The 20,269-nt window shown below is 40.5% G+C and overlaps 1 protein-coding gene across 2 annotated transcripts; it reads left to right on the top strand.

Moving 5' to 3' along the window:
- The first annotated feature begins 2,582 nt into the window (after positions 1 to 2,582).
- LOC128524459 (zinc-binding protein A33-like) lies at positions 2,583 to 19,114 on the top strand. 2 transcript variants are annotated; one of them, XM_053497035.1, is made up of 7 exons: positions 2,583 to 2,648; positions 14,754 to 16,103; positions 16,540 to 16,635; positions 16,727 to 16,957; positions 17,083 to 17,105; positions 17,183 to 17,301; positions 17,726 to 19,114. In XM_053497035.1, the coding sequence occupies exons 2-7, from the start codon at positions 15,705 to 15,707 to the stop codon at positions 18,268 to 18,270; spliced, it is 1,413 nt and encodes a 470-aa protein (XP_053353010.1). In that variant the 5' UTR covers positions 2,583 to 2,648; positions 14,754 to 15,704; the 3' UTR covers positions 18,271 to 19,114. The 2 variants fall into 2 exon arrangements, with proteins under 2 accessions (XP_053353010.1, XP_053353011.1); XM_053497036.1 differs by lacking the exon at positions 2,583 to 2,648 and adding an exon at positions 13,615 to 13,666.
- The last annotated feature ends 1,155 nt before the right edge of the window (positions 19,115 to 20,269 follow it).

A 20,269-nucleotide genomic window follows, 5' to 3' on the forward strand; every position in this document is an offset into this window, starting at 1 on the left:
TTTAGCTCCGCCCCTTCAGCTCTGTTACCTTTCTTTTCATCAGCAGCAAAGTCTCCAAACCATACAACACTGGAGGGGGTATTCCAGAAAGCAGGTTATGTGACATACCGGGTAAGTTTAAGAGTAAGTTAGTGGATAACCTCAACTTTCAGTTCCAAAAATGGAGGTAACTTTCTGGGTATGTACGTAACCATAGCAACTTACTCTCTGAAGATAACCTGCTCGGTAGGAGATTATGTTCCGGGGTAAGTTTGTTTCAGAAGGTTATTGAACATAGCGCGCTCTTTTGATGATGATCCCATGGACATGGAGGCACAAATTATACAAGGTTTTTTTCCGCCAGGAGAGAATTATAAGACCGCGTATTGATGTTTTTTCATTTCCTAATGATTATTTGAAAGAGCGTTATTGGGTTTCAATAGGATCGTTAATTTACTTAACACATCTACATTACTAAACCGCATATTGCAAATGTCACAAACGGCAGGTCTGCGCTTAGAACAGAAAACATTCTGTGCATAGCACTTCTTTTTTTTTTTGCGTCAGGGCATTTTTTTTACAATGTGGGGCAAGTGATGCAGAGCATGTGGGAAGGGCAACTGTATGTCTGGCACTTAAACACTTTTTACACACATGTGTACAGTTCCCTGGCCATAAACATCTGTGTGTTATTAAAGGAATTCCACATCGATAACGCATATTTAATATGTAGTCATACTATTTATATACATGTATTCATCCTGCACACACACACTTGATCCTTCCATATATGACTTTCTATTTCAGGGTTTCCAAATGTAATTGGGTGCATTAATGGCACCCACATTCCTATTACTCCTTCAATAAATGAGGGAGACTATGTTAATAGGAAATCTATTCATAGTATCAATGTACAGGTAACAACTTGATTTTGTGTCCTTAATTTTTTGCCTTGTTAAAATCATTAAACTCATTACAGTACTTTTTTCCACTGACTATAGGTAATATGTGAGGCAACCCACATCATTACTAATTATAAGGCAAAATGGCATTTTTTTTTCCTTTTTACTATATTTGTATTGTACACTTGAATCATTACAGGACAGTACAATGGTTACTTGCTGGGGGACAGAGGATACCCTTGTCTGCCCTATTTAATGACACCCTACCCTGAACCTGATCCTGGACCACAGACACGCTTTAACCTGGCTCACAGCCGAACACGGGCCAAGGTGGAGATGACCATAGGGATCCTCAAGTCTAGGTTTCAGTGTCTGTGTGGGCTCAGGGTCAGTCCAGAGAGGACATGCAACATCATAGTGGCTTGTGTTGTGCTTCACCACATTGACACTTTAAGAGGAGAGAGCCACCTTCCTTGTATTGAAGAAGATGGCCCAGAGGAACCTCTACAGATTTTGGCACACAACAGAGATGGAAGACTTTTGAGAGACAGGGTTTGTCAAAATTACTTTTATTAAATAGTTTGCACTGGTCTGCTGTGTAGTTCATTTCTTTATTTCCTGAAAAACAAAGAAAGTAAAATGAAATAAAATGGTGTTTATTACATTGCTTTATGTACACAACACTTAACATGCAACAGATTAATATACACGCGTTCTCACCTTAAGGCGATGCTCCAGTAATTCAATTTCTAGTGTTGCTTTTTTAATGGATAGCCTTCTCTCTTCCATTTGAAGTTGTATAAGGTCCATCTCCATGTCACTTTTTCTTATTTGTTTTTGAAGATGGACCTTATACAGCTCCTTTGCTGGCAACTAAGAAGGAAACTAGGAATTATTATTAAAAAATAATTAAATAAATGAGATTCTGTTAGACAATAAAATTAAAATATGGATAACTGCACACAAATTCTTACAAATTCTTATTCCCCAGGTATGTACTGTGAAAGAACAATGACAGTTTATTACTCTAATGTAAAAAGGGGGCGCTGCATTATAATGGTATTCATCATACCTCAGTGGATCTACCAGCATTGTCCACTTCTGTCACAGCAGATGTGATCTCTTCATCATCATCTTCATCCTTCAATGGAAATATGCAAGTATACATTGTCTGGCAAAAAGAAAAAATATATAAAGGCAACTAAAGCAGTGGCGATTTCTTTAAGACTGCAAGGGAAGCTCAGCTTCCCCTATAATGTCACAAAATTAATGGTCAAATTATGTACTATTGTATTAACATTTTATTGACTAAAAATGTGTTAGAAAACGTTCATCTCAAAGACGAGTTCGTTTAGAATCAGTTAGATATAGCAGGTCGGCTGACTTGATTTTCTTCCCATACATTCCCTGTTTCATCCCCATTCTGTTTTAAAAGCTAGCAGCCGCCACTGAACTAAAGGTACCTGTAAAGTTAAATAAGTGAAATGGTGGAGCTGAAGTCACTCGACAAGGAACAACTGTGAGACGATCAGAGTATGACATCACAGTGTGCATCACCTCACAATCACTAATGAAGCAAAGGTACAGACTCAACATACAAGCACCATCTGTGACAGAGAACCGCCCCCTCACTGTATCTACTATGATGTAACTATGATGTAACAGTATAGGGTCTGTTTTATAAAAACTTGTATGTAAGAGACTACAGTCAGTAACATGTGAGACAGGGAAGCGCATCGGCTGCTGCTCATCTCAGGAACACTGATGGTATGATAACACCGCTCTTTACTTATACTAAGGACTGATCACTTGAATCTTGATTGAGTTAATTAATATTTAATTTATTCACTATAGTGCTCATTACAAGAGAAAGAGTAACATGTTATGCTGTGATTGTTGTTTAAGTGTTTCCATGTATTCACCAAAAATGTATGATGTGTATTACATGTCTTTTAAAGGGTAATAAAATAGCGTGTGTTAGTTGTTTTGGAAGTTTAGTTAAATAATTCTGTTGTGTTTATTTAAACTTTATTTAACTGTTGTGTTTTAAAAGTAGTGATTTAACTGTTATTTATCAGGAATAGTGATGTACCCTTTTTCTGGTTTTCATTTAAGGTTATCGACCTCGCTATGTATCCGACCTGTATCGTAGCCTATACCTCATATGCAGTTAAATAAAGCAAGCCTGCATAAAAACATTAAGCATGATCAAAAGCCTTTAAGTGAAAGAGAAAGTATTTTATAAAGTCATATAATATAAACAAATCGTAGTGGTAAACTTACATTTCACCATGTTAGTGTCACTGGTCGCCCTTTATTAAGGGACAGAGCCAGCTCCTCAGATGGGGTGAGGGGAGGTGGTGGTCGGCCTCCACCGATTAGACGGGCTTCAACCTTCTTTCTATTAGCTACATGACAAAAAGAATATACTAAATCGTGTTTAATTAATAGTTCAGTGATCGTGTAATCAAATATTACCATTTTTGCAGAATGTTTTTGTGTTTCATTTTGACTTGGCTCAAAGTTCTTCTGGCTCCAGAAGGATTACACCTCATTAAATAAGAAACCATATATTCCTAGTCAATATACATTGGTACTTTAACCTAAAAAAAAATGAATGGCAGGAAACGTAAATGCTTTCATAGTGGTTTAACAGTCAAAAGGATGCAGAAAGGGCGTTCAATTATTTTGTATTATAATAAAAGGGGGGGCGATGTCGAATTTGCAATTTAATACACTCACGCATTTACTCTGTACTCTGTTATTTTTTGCCAAGCCAACTCTCTTTCTTTAGCCGTATTGCTTTTTTTCATTATTTTTGGCTTGAATTTTTCATATGTGTGCATTAAAACCTCCAACTTGCCTTTGTGAAGTATGCCGCTCTCTTTTTTTCACTTTGACTCGTGAAATTGGCGATCCATTGAAAACGTCTTTATGTATGCACCGTTCACGCGCATTAACTCTGGGTAACCAGTAGGAGGTTGATTAAACTCTCAGGTATTTAGGAACCGACATACTCATGGTATGTGGGTTTGTGGTAAATTAACCCAGAGGGTATAATTTACCAAATGGTAAGTTAACCAAGCTTTCTGGAATAACCGCCTGGTGGAGCTGGGGATCGAACCGCCAATCTTCCGATTAACTCAGTTCTTTAGCCCTCTGAGCCACCACTGCCCCACAGTGCCCCATTATGTGAAGCTAAAAAAGACTTCAGACGAAATGGAGGAGAGGGAAATTATAAGGAAGTCAAGCAGTGAGTTTGCATCGCCATTGCTTTTGGTGTGGGAAAGAAATGGTGATTTAGGTGATTTAGGTGTATGCACAGATTTCCAATGGCTGAAGGACCGTGAAGGATGCTCATCCACTTCCTCATCAAGCAGATTAGGAACACAACACAGAGGAACATCCACTACAAGTAGCCTCACTTGGGCTTTTCTATGAGTTGGGCTTCAAGGTCACATGAAATGTCGCATATATGTACTGTAGAGCAAGTGTATGGTTTGACAGGGGGATAGCTTTAAATTTTGCGGCCCTTTTCTCAACCAGCATAATAGACACCAACTCTACAGCAGCAGGGAAAATTAGCTTAGCTCAGGAATCATGTGTAGTTTGTTGCACTGAGCAATTCTGTATGCAACGTTGAATGAAGTCGTTTGTGATTCGCTGTTCACTGATGCAGATTTTAACATACATGACGATTTTCTTCCAGCTTTCTTTCAAATACGTCGAGTGTCTTATTAACGTGACTGGGGTCTGTTGTCTTTAGTGTCCTCATAATTTTTGGGTCTCATGCTGTCTGCTGCCACTGGTTTAAGACACAAAACACACATGGTTCTCCATACCCACCGTGAATCCAAGCGCAAGATAGGCTTCATCATATTTTCTTTTCAGCTGGCTTTTTGGTTGATTAGACTTACTGCCTGTCGTTTATTTTTGTCTGCTTGCGCTGAATCACCTGCTTTTTTTGTGGTCCATGTAAGAAATTTATCCATTGCCCATCACATATGCTATTGACCCACTTCGTGAAAGTTTCCTTATATTGTTCCTCTGTAATTAACATGCCCGGGCCCTGAACTGATGTTATTTTAATTTACTTGTACTTGTCACTAATTTTCTCCCGTTCATTGCGTCCCATCTGTCATGTCTTTATTCCCCACTAGTGGGCGTCCCACACTTTTGAGAACACCGGCTTTGTTTTAACAGAGTGGGTCATAATTTTACCTCAAATCCTTTAAATTTAAACTCATAACTTGAAACCCTTTTCACAATGAACTATTCAGTGTTTCTTTGAAAACAAACGTTTATAAAAAATATGAATCTTTAATGTGCAGTATTTTATTAATGACCTCTAACTGATCTGATTGATTCTTACAGAACACTGAAGTGGGAGGAGCTTTACAGGAGATTTTTTTTTTTATATTTTATTTTCCAAACAGATGAAATATACAATCACCTTCAGGAGAACATTAACATTGTAAAGTAAAAGTCAATTACAGTAAGGGGGTATCAAAGTCAAAATTTTAAGCTTAAATTTTAACCTATTTGCATAAACCAAGGCAAAGATCTTGTAATTAACTGTAAGAAGTGTAATTGGTCTACAGTTATCTATTAAGAGAGAATCTTTTTCAGGTTTTGGGATAAGGAAAATAATACCCTGTTTCATTGTTGAAGTCATTTCTCTCTGAACAACACATTCGTTATACATGTTAAGTAACGGGGATTGTATTAAATCCCAGAAATAAATGTAAAATTCAATGGGAAATGGGATTTCCTTCTTTTTATAGAAAATAGAGCAGATTTAATGTCAATTGTTAAAGAGGTCACACAATAATCTTTAAAATCATTATCAATGACAGGAATGTGATTCTTAACTGTTTCAAAGAAATTCTCACAATTATCCATATTGAATTCAGAAGTATAAAGGTCATTATAAAAGGCTGTTACAAAAGTAGAAAGTAGAAAAAGTAGTGCATTTAACACTATTATTATTCAGAGCTGTCAAAGAATTTCTTCTGCAATTCCTTTTTTCTAAAGCAAAAAAATAACTGGAATTGGTCTCTCCTTCCTCAAGCCACTTGGCTCTAGATCTAATAAAAAAAAACCTCTAGCCAAATCCAAATAAGCTTGATTAATTTGAAGATTTAATTCCTTTAAGTGCAATTCTTCTTCCTGAGTTAGTGTTTTTTGCAATAAAATATTAATATTTTTTAATTCATTTATTTTTTAATTCTTTAAGGCTTTAATATCTTTACTTCTTCTAATAGCCATCTGCCTAGCCTTATATAAAAAAAAATTCCATTTGACTTTATTCTTCAGTCGTCAGTTTTTTTAGTGAATGTATCTGAAAGTAAGCTTTTATCACTATTATTAAAGGAAGCATCTTTTAAGAGTGAATTATTAAATTTCCAATAACCACATAACCTTGAAATTTGATCATTTTTGCTAGATAATTTTAAACATATTTGTTTATGATCAGACAGAGGGGCAAAAAGAAGTCAATTCTTGATTGGGAGGATCTATTTCTATTGGACCAAGTAAATTCGTGTAAATCAGGGTGAAAAAAAAATGCCTTGTATCAGTGAGAGAAAACTCTTTAATGCTTAAATATTACTATTCAAATGAAGATATTGCATCTGGGCGGAAATCGGTCCAAAGTCCTGTCAACACACATTAAAATCGCCGCCTAGAATTACAAAAGAGTCAGGGTAATTAATAAGCGTTTCTTTTTAATTCAGAGGTTATCTGAGAAAACAGAGACCTATTATCCGATCGAGAACTACAACCATAAATATTACAAACAACAAAGTTAACATTATCCGGTTTAAGTGATAAAATAATCCATCTCCCTTCGTCAGATGACTTTACTCCAAGTATTTGCCCTTTAAATTTGTAAAAGAGAATTGAAACTCCAGCCGAGTGGTTAGAACCGTGACTACAATAAATAGTAGTACCTCACTGATTTTTCCAAAACTTTACATCCATTTCACATAAATGTGTTTCCTGGAGGAAGATTATATCAGACTCACTGCTCTTACAGAAGAAAAAAAACTGATTTCCTTTTTACAGCATCACGTAAACCCCTTACGTTTAAAGAAACAACAGAAAACGAATTTTATTTAAATTCTATTAAACACCCAAAACGATCTAATACCTCTTAAATCTGAACAGACAAATTCCTAAATTGAAATAGGAATAATATATTACCGAACATAATCTTTACGAGGAGTAGTAATGGTGGACCAGCCGCTATTTGCTTGCACGAGAGAAGGAGAGATTGCTGTGGATCATTTTCTTTCGAAGATTTTTTAACCAGATTATCTTTGACTGGACATACTCCCCGGACTTCTCACCCTCCGTCATAAGCCTCCCAGACTTTATTAACCCGCGTGAGACCGAACCATACTCAGTATACTCCTCTAACACACATACAATAAACACGGACTTCGGACATTTTCCACTCACTCGCATTCATGCACACATACCGTTTATTATATATAGTTTGTAAATATTGGTTATATCTTTGTTTGGTTGCGGTGCACCTTTTTCGTTTACTTTATTTAGTTTTGTATAATACATGTTTGCTTTATCTACTTTGTTTGTGTTTGTCCTTTTTGCTCACCGGCCTTTTAACGCAGCACCGACACAAAGATAAAAGACCTTTCGATTTTTGTAGCCACAGTTAATATTAAATTAGCTGGTCGTTACACGGTAAAACCGACGGCATCTTTTAAATGTATTGATGGGTCTCCAGAGCGATCGTTCAGTTATGGTAATGGTCGTTTTTCTGGAAAGGAGGGGTTTAGACAGACTGAATTTTTGAACTGCTTTACACGAGTCGTTTACAAATCATTTAGAAATGGGGTAAAATTAAATCTATTTTTGGAGAAAACAAAAGTGTTTTTTGACCTTGCATACATGTAAATCTGTTTTAAGAGACTCAATAAGCAATATTAGCAACCTTTAAAATGGCATAATATGACCCCTTTAAATACAGAACATCATTAACTGTGAAATACACTCCAGCATTTAACTCTGTGAGTTCAACAGGAGGAACCAAAAGTGATTCAAAATCGCTTACTTTTTTTCACTTGGGAGTAAAAGTAGACAATAGTCAGTTAGACCTCCTTCAAGTGTAGGTCTAACACATAGTCAAATGAGGTCATCAATGCCATGAAAATTGTCCACACAGACAATATGGTTGAGAACCATTAACATTAGCCATGGGACAAGTCTATCTCACATCAACGTAATTGACTCTTTTCCCATCAATTAATGCAAAGGATCCCCGAAAGGATGCTTTTTTGAAACGACAGAGTGCAAACAAGATCTGTGTGAACCATCTCCTCTTTTCAGTCCAAGACGATGTGCAATATCAACGGCACCCCCAAGGTCATCGCTGATGCCAGGCACTACGTTGCTAGGGACATCAATCAAAAACATCGTCTCCATCCTTTTCTCTGACACCGTTTTCCAGAGACCTTATGAATGGCCATAAGAATTTCCGTTGAGGAGTCATTACTATCCACAGGATCGCTCTTCGCTTTTTTTTGGCGCAGGTTTTAAGGGAGTTGTAGGTAGAGGAATCGCAAAAAGGTCATCCATATCTGGGCGTGAATCAAACCAGTTATTAAGATCCTCAGCATTTTCCGATGAATTCAACTCAATGGAGGAGACACTGCTAACTGCGGTGGGAAGCGGCCCGGTCAGTGCACCTGCAGTGTGTTACACTTATTATATACTGTCAGATATTCTAGTCATTTAACTGTGATTAGGGAATTTAGCCAAAGTTCAGTTAAAGTTGGGCTAGTGAGCATGAGACCCAGACTGATGTTTGTTACACACACACACACACACACACACACGAGAGAGAGCGAGGGAGAGAGAGAGAGAGAGGTGGCCAAAAGTATTAGAACAACATGTGCCATGTATTAGTTCTTTCTGTGTACAGAACAGGTAACGTCACTAATTAATTCGGGCCTGGGTGAAGAGTTGTGTTAATTAAAATCAGCTGCTTTCATTAATTGATAGAACAGTTAGGTGGCAGAACTTTTACTAACTAAAGCCATGGTGTCCATCTCTGTACAGAATCCTCTGGTTTAGAAGAAGATGACTACATACCAAATAATGATTGTTGTATGGCAATTTAATTGCATAATGAGTTATCCTTATTTCCCGTATTGTCATTATTTAAATGTTTGAGATTGTCATGAAAACAGTGATTTTTCTTTTCCCTCAATATTTTTGGAGGAGTAGTTTCTCTAATCTTTTGTCAGAAAAACTGTTTCTCCTTGGAATCAGCTCTTTACTGCCCAGACAAGCGTCTCTTTAGCGCCCAGACAAAGCGTGACTTTAAATCTTCAGTCACCTCAGTGTTTTGAGAAATTTGAGAGGAGCTGTATTCTTATTTAAAGTCACTCACTGCTGAAGTGCTGCATCCTACTGTCAAACCCCTGGTCTAATCATTAAGATTTTCATTTTTTTCCCTTCTCTCTTCCTCTCTTTTCCGTGTTGTTTACATGTCTATTCAAGCACATGGCGTTTGTTTTTGATCCTTTTGATCTTTGACATCACCACCATCTCTCCCACTTCCTCTTTATCACTCAAGATGATTTTACTCACCTGTTCCCCTCATTTTCGTTGTAATCATTCGCCCTATTTATTCCCTCTTGTCCGTTGTCCTGTGTCAGATCGTTGTTCCGTGTCGCTAGCCATATCGCCTGCCCGTTTCATGTCCTGTCTAGTCCTGTCTGTGTAGTTTGTTTTGGCTCCAAGCCAGTATCCTTCGGTTCTGTTTTTTTACCCCCCCCTCTTCCTGGGTGTTTTTGTTTTCTTTGAATCCAGGCTGGGTCCTGTTTTTTTTTTTTAGTGTGCGCTGCGCTGCGGTTTCCCATTCCGAGGCCAGCCTGCTCTCGCCCTTCTTCGCGGCCGTGCAGTTCAGTGGGCTTTGGCCCTATCGCCCCCTGCTGGCCACCGAAGGAAGCCACTTTTGGGACGTTGGCGCTCCCAAGTTTTTTGACTAAAGGAAAAGAACAGTGCAGGTTGTCACTGATTTTATTATCTTTATTATCATAATTTTTGTTTTGTTTTTCTGCCTAAATCTCTGCAACAAATAAAAGATTGGAAGAGACCTGCACTTGTGTGACTGAACGATCTGACCAGCATGGACGCAGCAGGTCCAGACCCCATCAGATCAGCAGTGCTCCTAGGCCAGCATGAGACCCGGTTGACAAGCACCACGAGAGAGGTCGAGTTCCTCGCCAACCAGGTGGCAGACCTCATGGCAGACATCCAGGAACTCCAGTGGGAAGGCACTCAAGCTGGTTCCGTCCACCTCTCCTCATGTCACGATCATGAACCCCGCTGCAACAACCCACCTCCCTATGACAGGGACCCTAACTCCTCCCAAGCCTTCCTGACACAATGCTCTGTAGTGTTTGCTCTGCAGCCACGCATATTCGCGGCAGAAGAGTCAAGGGTAGCATTTATCTTGACTCTTCTTACGGGCAAAGCTCGTGAATGGGAAACGTCTGTCTGGGAATCCAGAGCCCTGCGTTGTGACTCATTTAACGAGCTTCGACAGGAGATGTTAAGGCTTTTTGACCGGTCCGTCAGAGGACAGGAGGCAGCGGACAAGCTCGCACAGCTTCATCAGGCAGGCCGCTCAGTCACGGAGTTTGCCATTCAGTTTAAGACCTTAGCAGCCTCCTGTGACTGGAATGAGGCAGCCTGTCGGGCAATGTTCCGGGCAGGACTCGAGAATGAGATACAGGATGAACTGGCCACTCATGACCTGCCCCGCGACCTTAAGGACCTCATCGACCTGGCACTCCGCATCGAGGCTCGTCTCTGCCGTCGGCACCAGCGCCGGAGGATCCGTCCCTCTAGCAGGGTGGAGGGCCCTCACTCTCCCTTGGCGACCGTTGTCCTGCCAGAACCTGAACCCATGCAGGTGGGACGCCTTCATCTAACACCCCAGGAGAAACAACTGCGTCTGATCAAAGGTCTGTGCCTCTATTGTGGCAAGCCCGGCCACTTTGCCGCAGCCTGCTCAGCAAAAGCCAAGGCTTACCAGTGAAGCGGGGGATCCTGGTGAGCGCTATTCCTTTTTCACAATCCCCCTCCTCTCGCACTGTTTTATCTGTCTTAGTTCAGTATGGGGAGACTTCACAGTCGTGCTCGGCCTTGGTCGATTCAGGGACTGAGGGTAATTTCATGGACAGCTCGATAGCTGCACGTTTGGGTATTCCAGCTATTCCCTTGCCTAAACCTATTCCTGCCCGATCCCTAAATGGGACCTTAATTACTCCTGTCTCTCACTAGACACCCAAAGTTGGGTGGACACATATATTAACGAGTCCCTTAAAGCCGGCCTCATTCGTTCCTCCTCCTCTCCTGCGGGTACGGGGTACTTCTTTGTCAAAAAGAGAGATGGTTCCCTGCATCCCTGTGTTGATTATCATGGGCTGAATGACATTACAATTAAGAACAGGTACCCCCTTCCTCTTATGTCTTCAGCTTTCGAACTTTTGCAGGGAGCCAAGGTTTTCACCAAGCTTGACCTGCGCAACGCCTACCACCTTATCTGTATTCGGGAGGGAGATGAGTGGAAGACAGCTTTCAACACACCCACGGGACACTTTAAATACCGGGTCCTTCCGTATGGTCTGACCAATGCTCATGCTGTCTTCGAGGCACTGGTCAATGATGTGCTGAGAGACATGGTAAATCAATTTGTCTTTGTGTACCTAGATGATATCCTGATATTTTCTCCCTCTTTGCAGGTAAACACTCGGCATGTCCGCCAGGTGTTGCAATGGCTTTTGGAAAACCAACTGTTCGTGAAAGCGGAGAAGTACGTTTTCCATGCAAGGTTGGTTTCGTTCTTGGGGTTCGTGATTTCAGCGGGTGAGATCAGAGCCGACCCTGCTAAAATAAGGGCGGTAGCGGTAGTTGGCGGTGGCCAACTACTGACTCTCGGAAGGCTCTGCAGCGGTTACTGGGGTTCGCCAACTTTTATCGGCGTTTCATCCGGAACTTCAGTCAGATGGCTGCACCCTTAACAGCGCACACTTCTCCTAAGGTACTGTTTAAATGGAGTAATGAGGCCCAGGAGGCCTTAAATAAAGTCCCGGTTTTTCTCTGCTCCTGTCTTGTCTACTCCAGATCCTAAGCAACAGTTTATTGTTGAGGTGGACGCTTCAGATGTTGGAGTTGGTGCGGTCTTGTCACAACGCTCTCTTTGGGATGGGAACGTGCATCCGTGCGCCTTCTTCTCCCACCGCCCGAGCCTCACTGAGCGGAATTATGACATAGGTAAATGGGAGTTGTTGGCACTCACACTGGCTTTGGGTGAGTGGCGTCACTGGCTGGAGGGCGCAGTCCAACCATTCATGGTCTGGACCGACCACAAAAATCTAAAATATATCAATTAGGCCAGGAGACTAAATTCTAGACAGGCCTGCTGGTACCTTTTCTTTAGCTGTTTTAATTATACACTCTCCTACAGGCCTGTAAAAAACACCAAACCAGACTCCCTTTCTCGCCTGTTTAAGACCCCCGAGAAGGAGGCCTCTATCGACACCATCCTGCCCAAGGGCATGGTGGTGGCCTCACTCTCATGGGATGTCGAGAGGGAAGTTCAGGAGGCCTTGCGTAAGTGCCGTGTACCCAGAGGGGTTCCAGCGGGCAAGTTGTATGTCCCTTTGGGACTACGCTCCAAAGTCATCCAGTGGTTTCACTTATCCAGACTAGTTTGTCACCCAGGAGTTCGGAGATCGCTGGCGTCTATCCGTCAGCGATTTTGGTGGCCCTCCATGACCAAGGATGTCAGGCAGTTCATGGCAGCTTGCTCAGTTTGCGCCCAAAACAAGAGTTCACCTTCGCCTCCCGTTGGTCTGCTTTGCCCATTACCCATCCCTGCTCGCCCGTGGTCACATCTAGTTCTTGATTTTGTCACTGGCCTCCCCAAATCAGGGGCAACACCGTCATTCTCACGGTGGTGGACCGCTTCTCCAAAGCAGCCCACTTCATCCCTCTTCCCAAGCTCCTCTCCGCCAAAGAGACTGCTCAGGTGGTGGTTGACCAAGTATTCCGAATTCATGATTTTCCGGTAGACGTGGTCTCCGATAGGGGCCCACAGTTCGTCTCTCGGTTTTGGAAGGAATTTTGCAGACAGATCGGGGCCTCTGGGAGTCTGTCATCTGGATTCCATCCCCAGACCAATGGGCAGTCTGAGCGGGCTAACCAGGATTTGGAACGTGCTTTCCGCTGCCTGGCATCCCACAATACGACCTGCTGGTGTCAAGAGCTGTCCTGGGTCTAGTATGCTCACAATACTCTACCGGTTTCTGCCACAGGTATGTCCGTCTGCCTTGGCTTTTGTTTAACGTTGCTGGCGCACCTGGAAAAAAGCTAAGGAGGTCTTGGCCCGGACTAGTAGACGGACCAAACCCGCGGCCGATCGCCACCGGACTCCTGCCCCTAACTATGTTTGTGCTCAAAGAGTATGGCTTTCACTCAGGACACTCAGTATTTCATGTTTCTAGGGTTAAACCTGTGTATTCCTCCCCTCTTGCACCTTCTGCTCCGACACCCCCCCCCCCCCCCTCCGTCTAGTGGATGGCTCCCCAGTATACACTGTTAGGAGGTTGCTGGACGTCCATCGCAGAGGTCGGGGTTTCAGTACTTAGTGGACTGGGTGGGCTATGGCCCAGAGACGAGGAGTTGGATTCCGGCCCGGGATGTTCTGGATCAGGCGCTGGTCGTGGACCTCCGTCAAAAACAAGGTGAGCCCCTCCCTGGGGTCACCCAAGGTCGGGTGGGGGTTTGGTGGCTACTGTTAAACCCCTGGTCTGATCATTAAGATTTTCATTTTTTTTTCTTCTTTCTTCCTCTCTCCCTGTGTTTTTTTATCATGTCTATTCAAGCACATGACGTTTTTTTATCCTTCGCCATGTGCCCGCGTCTTTGACATCACCACCATCCCTCCCACTTCCTCCTTATCACTCTACCAAGATAATTTCACTTACCTGTTCCCCTCGTTTTCGTTGAAATCATTTGCCCTATTTATTCTCTCTTGCCTGTTGTCCTGTGTCTGATCGTTGTTCCGTGTCACTAGCCATATCGCCTGCCCGTTTCATGTCCTGTTTAGTCCTGTCTGTGTAGTTTGTTTTGGCTCCAAGCCAGTATCCTCTGGTTCACTTGTGTATGTTCCGATTCCCTGACACTTACAGCCCACTGTGGTGAGTGAAATCAATTGCCCCAGGATTCAGCAGAGACCATTATGCAGATAATTTCAGCTATGAAAAGCAAGTTGCTTGTTTAATAACTAATGTAAATACTGAATTTTGAAATGATGCATTACATTAATTACAGTAATGTACTACTTTGTAATATATTACCCCAACACTGCTTGCAGTTGTGAAAATTATATTCTCCTGAAATGAGATGGAACGTAAGTGTAAATAGTAAATATACAGATTATATGGGAAGAATGTAGTCCTACAGTGGTTAGTTATGGTTAAAACATTACCTATCCATACAGTATTTGGGAGAAATAGGGGTCGTTAGAGCATTAAAAATTTTCTGACCACAAAGCCTTTTTCAACTCTGTATTTTAGACACATCCATTCACATAGCAGTTAAAACAAACAACTGTTGTATCACAAATGCAACCATTTCACTATAAACATTAAACTTGCTCAGTATATGAAGCCAGGGATGCTGGCTGAAGATTTTTTTCCCCACTGTGCCACCAGTTTGTTTGTGGTCATGTAACATGTGATTATTTTTGCTGCATCCGATTGGTGAAACAGTCATCTCTTCTGCTCTCTCCTTTTCTCTCTTCTCTTCTCTCCTTGTTTCTCTGTATAGCTCCATGTCTCTCCTGAGCTGCCAGTGATTCAGACCCCCTCTGTCCTCTGACCCTGTCTGACTCGTCCTGGTGTCCCTGTTCTGGTTGGAGATCTGGTCACATGGACTGTGGTCTGTCTGGGATGTGTGTGGTGACGGGACGGTTCCACTTTACCATGAAGACGGTCCTGTCCTCTGTTCTGATGTAGACAGCTATTTTCTGAGGACCTGTGACTGCAGTCACTCGATAGTTCAGGACTGGAGACAACTGCTAAAAGTTAATTGAATTGAATTGAATACAGTAGATCCACCAGCTGCATGTGTAGAATAAACGGTTAGAAAAGTAACGAGTCGAGTGGAGCTGATTGTAGCGGAGTAAGAGTAGCGTTTCCTCTTTAAAAATCTACTCAAGTGAAAGTATAAAGTATGGTGCAGTAAAACTACTCATAGAAGTAATTTTTTATTTTTTTTTAGCTTACTTAACTAAATGTAACTTGTTACTACCCACCTCTGATAACTGGTCATGAGAGGCATTAAGGTCTAATATTATTATCTTGATGGTTTGTTAATTTATTTGTTCCTGGTCAATTATTCTTCTATTTATTGATATTCGTTGCTCTTAATAACTATTTACACCCTAGGATTTGTTTATTTCTCTCATAGAATTCTGTTGTAACTTGGTTGGCGTTAATTGTGATTTTCCTTTTTCTTGTTGTAAGATCTATAAATAGTCTCCACTGAATGCAGAAATATTAAAAGATCTGAGTTGACGCCAGGTTTAGGTCAGTTTTACAAAAGGTTTCCTCAGTAACCTCAAAAACACCTGATAAAAGGAAATGATTATTAACTGAACCTACAAAGTCATGTTTTTATCCTGAAACAAACCTAAAATCAGGGTGTGATTACTTTTTACCAAAGTGAAAGTGAAACTCTGAACATTTGGACTGGAGAGAAAAACAGCAGCCAAATAAAATGGCTTCAAAGTTTTCAGAGGAGGATTTCTCCTGTCCTGTGTGCCGTGAAATCTTCAAGGATCCTGTTGTTCTTAGCTGCAGTCACAGTGTGTGTAAAGTGTGTTTGCATAAGTTCTGGGAGACCAAAGGATACAGAGAATGTCCTGTTTGTAGGAGGAAGTCGTCTAAGCAGAGACCTCCCACAAACCTGGTGTTAAAGAACCTGTGTGAGACTTTCTTACAGGAGAGAAGTCAGAGATCTTCATCAGCGTCTGAAACAGTCTGCAGTCTGCACAGTGAGAAACTCAAACTCTACTGTCTGGACGATCAACAGCCGGTGTGTGTGGTGTGTCAAACTTCGAGAAAACACACCGACCATAAATTTCGCCCCATTGACGAGGCAGTAACAGACTGTAAGGTAAATATTAAATTCCTGTGAGGTTATGGATCACAGGACAAATAAATGAGGAATAACCTTTAATCTCCCTAAATTATCTACAGTGTCAAAGTAAAGAATAAGGTGTGATAATTAAATTACATAATTGCTTTTTAATTAGTTTATTCATATGATAACTACCAAATATATTAGTCTTATATTTTATTATATTATTATAAGTGTCACCTGTAGAAACATTTACATTATATAAATCTAAACTTTTTATGAATTCTATCTAAAGTTTAAAAAGCCATCAAAGTGTTTATGAAAGCGAACATAACTACAGTATTACAGTTACATTACTTTTAAACTCACATTAAATACTGTAGAGTTAAATCCTGTCAGTGATCTAAGTTAATGATGTGTAAAATAAGAGCTGAAACACAGAGTCTCCATGCAGTGTGTTGATTTGTTTCAGGAGAAGCTCAAAACTGCACTGAAGCCCCTACAGGAGAAACTGAAGATCTTTAACGACTGTAAACTGAACTGGAGTCAGACTGAAAAACATATAAAGGTTAGAATCAATAACATGGTTTTAATATTAGAATTATATTCTGCATCACATATAATCAGTTATATTTCATTTAATTTCCTCTTCACTGCAGATTCAGGCCCGACACACAGAGCGTCAGATTAAGGAGGAGTTTGAGAAGCTTCACCAGTTTCTACGAGATGAAGAGGCAACAAGGATCACTGCACTGAGAGAGGAAGAGGAGCAGAAGAGTCAGATGACGAAGGAGAAGATTGAGAAGCTGAGCAGAGACATATCATCTCTTTCAGACACAATCGGAGCCATAAAAGAGGAGATGAGAGCTGAAGACGTCTCGTTATTACAAGTGAGGATCATTTAGTCAGTATTTATACTGTGAGAAAGTCAAACTTCTCTCCATCATCAGAAACATCACATTTCAGTGTAAAAATGTCAATCATATCCACTGATGTTTGCTTTGTTGTTTTACAGAACTACAAGGCCACAGTGAAAAGGTGAGTGATGTGCTTCCTGTCTCTCTCGTTTCTGAATCCAAACCCACAGCAACACTGACTCCTGAATGTTTTTGCAGAGCCCAGAGCACACTGTGGTATCCAGAGGAGCTTTCAGGAGCACTGATCCATGTGGCCAAACATCTGGACAACCTGAAGTTCAGAGTCTGGGAGAAGATGCAGCACACTGTCCAATACTGTAAGACTTAGTTTTGTCCTTGTGTGTGTGTCTGTGTGTGTTGTTGTTATTGTTGGTGATGATGATGATGATGATGATGATGATCTGTTCACTCTTTATTTTGAATGTAATGTAACAGAACTTTTATTTTGAAAGGCTTTGATTGCTGTCAGACTGTTTAATAATTGAGATGCATTAGTTACAGTTAAAAAAATATATTGCTTAAATTTGTAACTAAAACACATGAAAAGGACACAAGGCATGATGTTAAGGTATATATGTTAAATAAGTTTATTCATTTGTTAATGTTTAGGCAAATTTTAGTCAATATTATCATAACAATGTTTAACTTAGCTTAGCTTGTCGTGTGTGTGTGTGTGTGTGTGCCTGTGTATTCTTGTGTGTGTGCGTGCGTGCGTGCGTGTGTGTGTGTGTGTGTTTTCAGCACCTGTCACTCTGGACCCCAACACTGCTTCTCCTAGACTCATAGTATCTGATGATCTGACCAGTGTGAGACTCAGTGATAAGAACCAGAAACTTCCTGATAATCCAGAGAGATTTGATGGTCATGTGTGTATTCTGGGCTCTGAGGGCTTTAACTCAGGGACTCACTGCTGGGATGTTGAAGTTGGAGACTGTACATGGTGGTCTGTGGGTGTGATGACAGAATTTGCTCAGAGGAAGGGAGATGTATTCGACAGAAGTGGAATCTGGTGTGTGGGGTATTATAATGGTAATTATTACACACGTTCTACACCACACACACACACTCGCCTCTCAGTGTCACAGAAACTCCAGAGGATCAGAGTGAAGCTGGACTGGGACGAAGGAAAACTGTCATTCTCCGACCCTCTCACTAACACACACATACACACTTTCACACACACATTTACTGACAAATTACTGCCAATCCTATGTGTGGCTGGTAAAAAATCTCCTGTAAAGCTCCTCCCACTTCAGTGCTCTGTAACAGTCAATCAGATCAGTTAGAGTTCATTAATGAAATACTGCACATTAAAGATTCATATTCTTTATAAACGTTTGTTTTTAAAGAAACACTGAATAGTTCATTGTGAAAAGGGTTTCAAGTTACAGAATAAATTTAAATTAAAGGGATTTTGAGGTAAAATAATGACCTACTCTGTTGAAATAAAGAGATATTAAATCGAAATTAAAATTAAAATCAAGTTTAAATAACTAAAGAGCACTTTTCCTCTCAATGTTCAGTTCAGGCTTCAAAAACAAATAAACCACAGGAGGAAATTAAAATCATAAGTCTGTTTTGATGTACAATTTAAACCTAACTCACTTACTCATCTTCTATACCACTTTATCCTGTATTCAGGGTCGTGGGGACCTGGACAGGGTGCCAATGTATCACAGGGCACACACACATACACACACTACGGGCAACTTTGGAATGCCATTTAGACTAACCTGCATATCTTTGGACTGTGGGAGGAAACTCGAGTACCCGGAGGAAACCCACCAAGAACAGGGAGAACATGCAAACTCCATACACACAGAAACGGGAATCGAACCCGGACCCTGGAGGTGCAAGGCGACAGTGCTAACCACTACACCACCGTGCTGTCCAATTTAAATCTGAAATTGATTATTTATTTTTTATGTTTTCAAATTAATAATAAACAGACATTAAAAGTTCATGTCTTTACTGTATTTGTACTTGTTAGCGCTGTGCAGGAGATTTCAAGCTTTGTTGCTAAGTTTCCCTTCACCAGTAGTTTTATTGAAGATCAGAAGAATTTGTATGTAAATCCTGCATTAGGTGATCATTTGATGTGACAATTTAATAATAATAATAATAATAATAATAAAAAAATATATATAAGTGCAATAAAATCAGTTTGCTCAAAATGTTAATTAAAATGTTCATCTTTCATAATTGTAAAAATACAAAAAATTCTCTCTTTATTTCTCTATATAATCTCTCATTCACTAATGCACTTTTTTTTAGCTTTTCACTCTCTGTCTAACTTATTTCTACCTTGATGGTGCTTGGATACCATCAAGGTAGAAAGATTTCTCCATACGCCAGGACTGCCTGCTTCATGTCTACAACACTGGCCTCCCAGGAACTCCTTTAATGGTCCAAACGTGGATCGAGGTCAGGACTGTACAGGGAATGTGCACTCAAAAAAAGCAACCTGGGTGTTTGTTGCATTATCCTAAGTACAACATGTAGCTTCTATTATACAAAATCATGTTTTAAAGTTGCACAGTTTTAAATCATGTAGTTTTAGCACATTATGTAACAACTTAAAATTCACTAGAATCATTTATGTCAACACAACATAATTCTAAAGGGTTTAGTTTGCAAATCACTTCCATTTTATACCTCCAGAGCACAGGGAGGCAGTAATGTGCAAATTAGGCGCATATAAGATTATTTTATCTTTATCAGTCAATCCATGGTCAATGGTGTGTCCCTGACGAAGAGCAACAATCACCTGCGTTCATTCCCTTATCATCCATCGAACAGAAAACAATACAGGTGCAGATATGTTATCAAAAGTTGGTTATTGACCTCTTTGGCATTTTGGATAATTTATTTCTTTACTGGGTGTTTTATTAGAATGCATTAATATATCTGACTGTCACCACGTGCATTCACGCACTCAGCCTTGCCGACGTATCGGCTTTGTCGGATTAATTAACGAGTATTGTTTTTTAAAAAATTGACTAGAGACAAATCCAGTGACTTTTTATGGTGCTATTGGAGACTTTTGGAGACTCTCTAACGGTTCCCAACTTCGTTAAGGTGCGGCGGGAGGGGAGTGGAGGGGGATAACTTTCATTAAAGCGTTTGATGAGGATTTTCACAGTCTGCTATCCTCTCTGTAAAAAAAAAAACTGTGGTCAATGGGAAAATGGTATGTTTACATTTTATTCATGTTGTTAACCTTTAACCATTTGTAGCTCCCTTACTAAGATTGTGTGATGTCATTAAATAGCACAGAATTGATTC

Source organism: Clarias gariepinus, chromosome 5, assembly GCF_024256425.1.
Source record: "Clarias gariepinus isolate MV-2021 ecotype Netherlands chromosome 5, CGAR_prim_01v2, whole genome shotgun sequence".
Lineage (NCBI taxonomy): Eukaryota > Metazoa > Chordata > Actinopteri > Siluriformes > Clariidae > Clarias > Clarias gariepinus.

What these genes read in the sequence shown, in the direction of transcription:
- LOC128524459 (XM_053497035.1), top strand. Translation starts at nt 15,705, where the DNA reads ATGGCTTCAAAGTTTTCAGAGGAGGATTTCTCCTGTCCTGTGTGCCGT. An exon ending in AGGCAGTAACAGACTGTAAG is followed by an intron (nt 16,104 to 16,539) that starts GTAAATATTAAA and finishes GATTTGTTTCAG; the next exon opens with GAGAAGCTCAAAACTGCACT. An exon ending in AAGACGTCTCGTTATTACAA is followed by an intron (nt 16,958 to 17,082) that starts GTGAGGATCATT and finishes GTTGTTTTACAG; the next exon opens with AACTACAAGGCCACAGTGAA.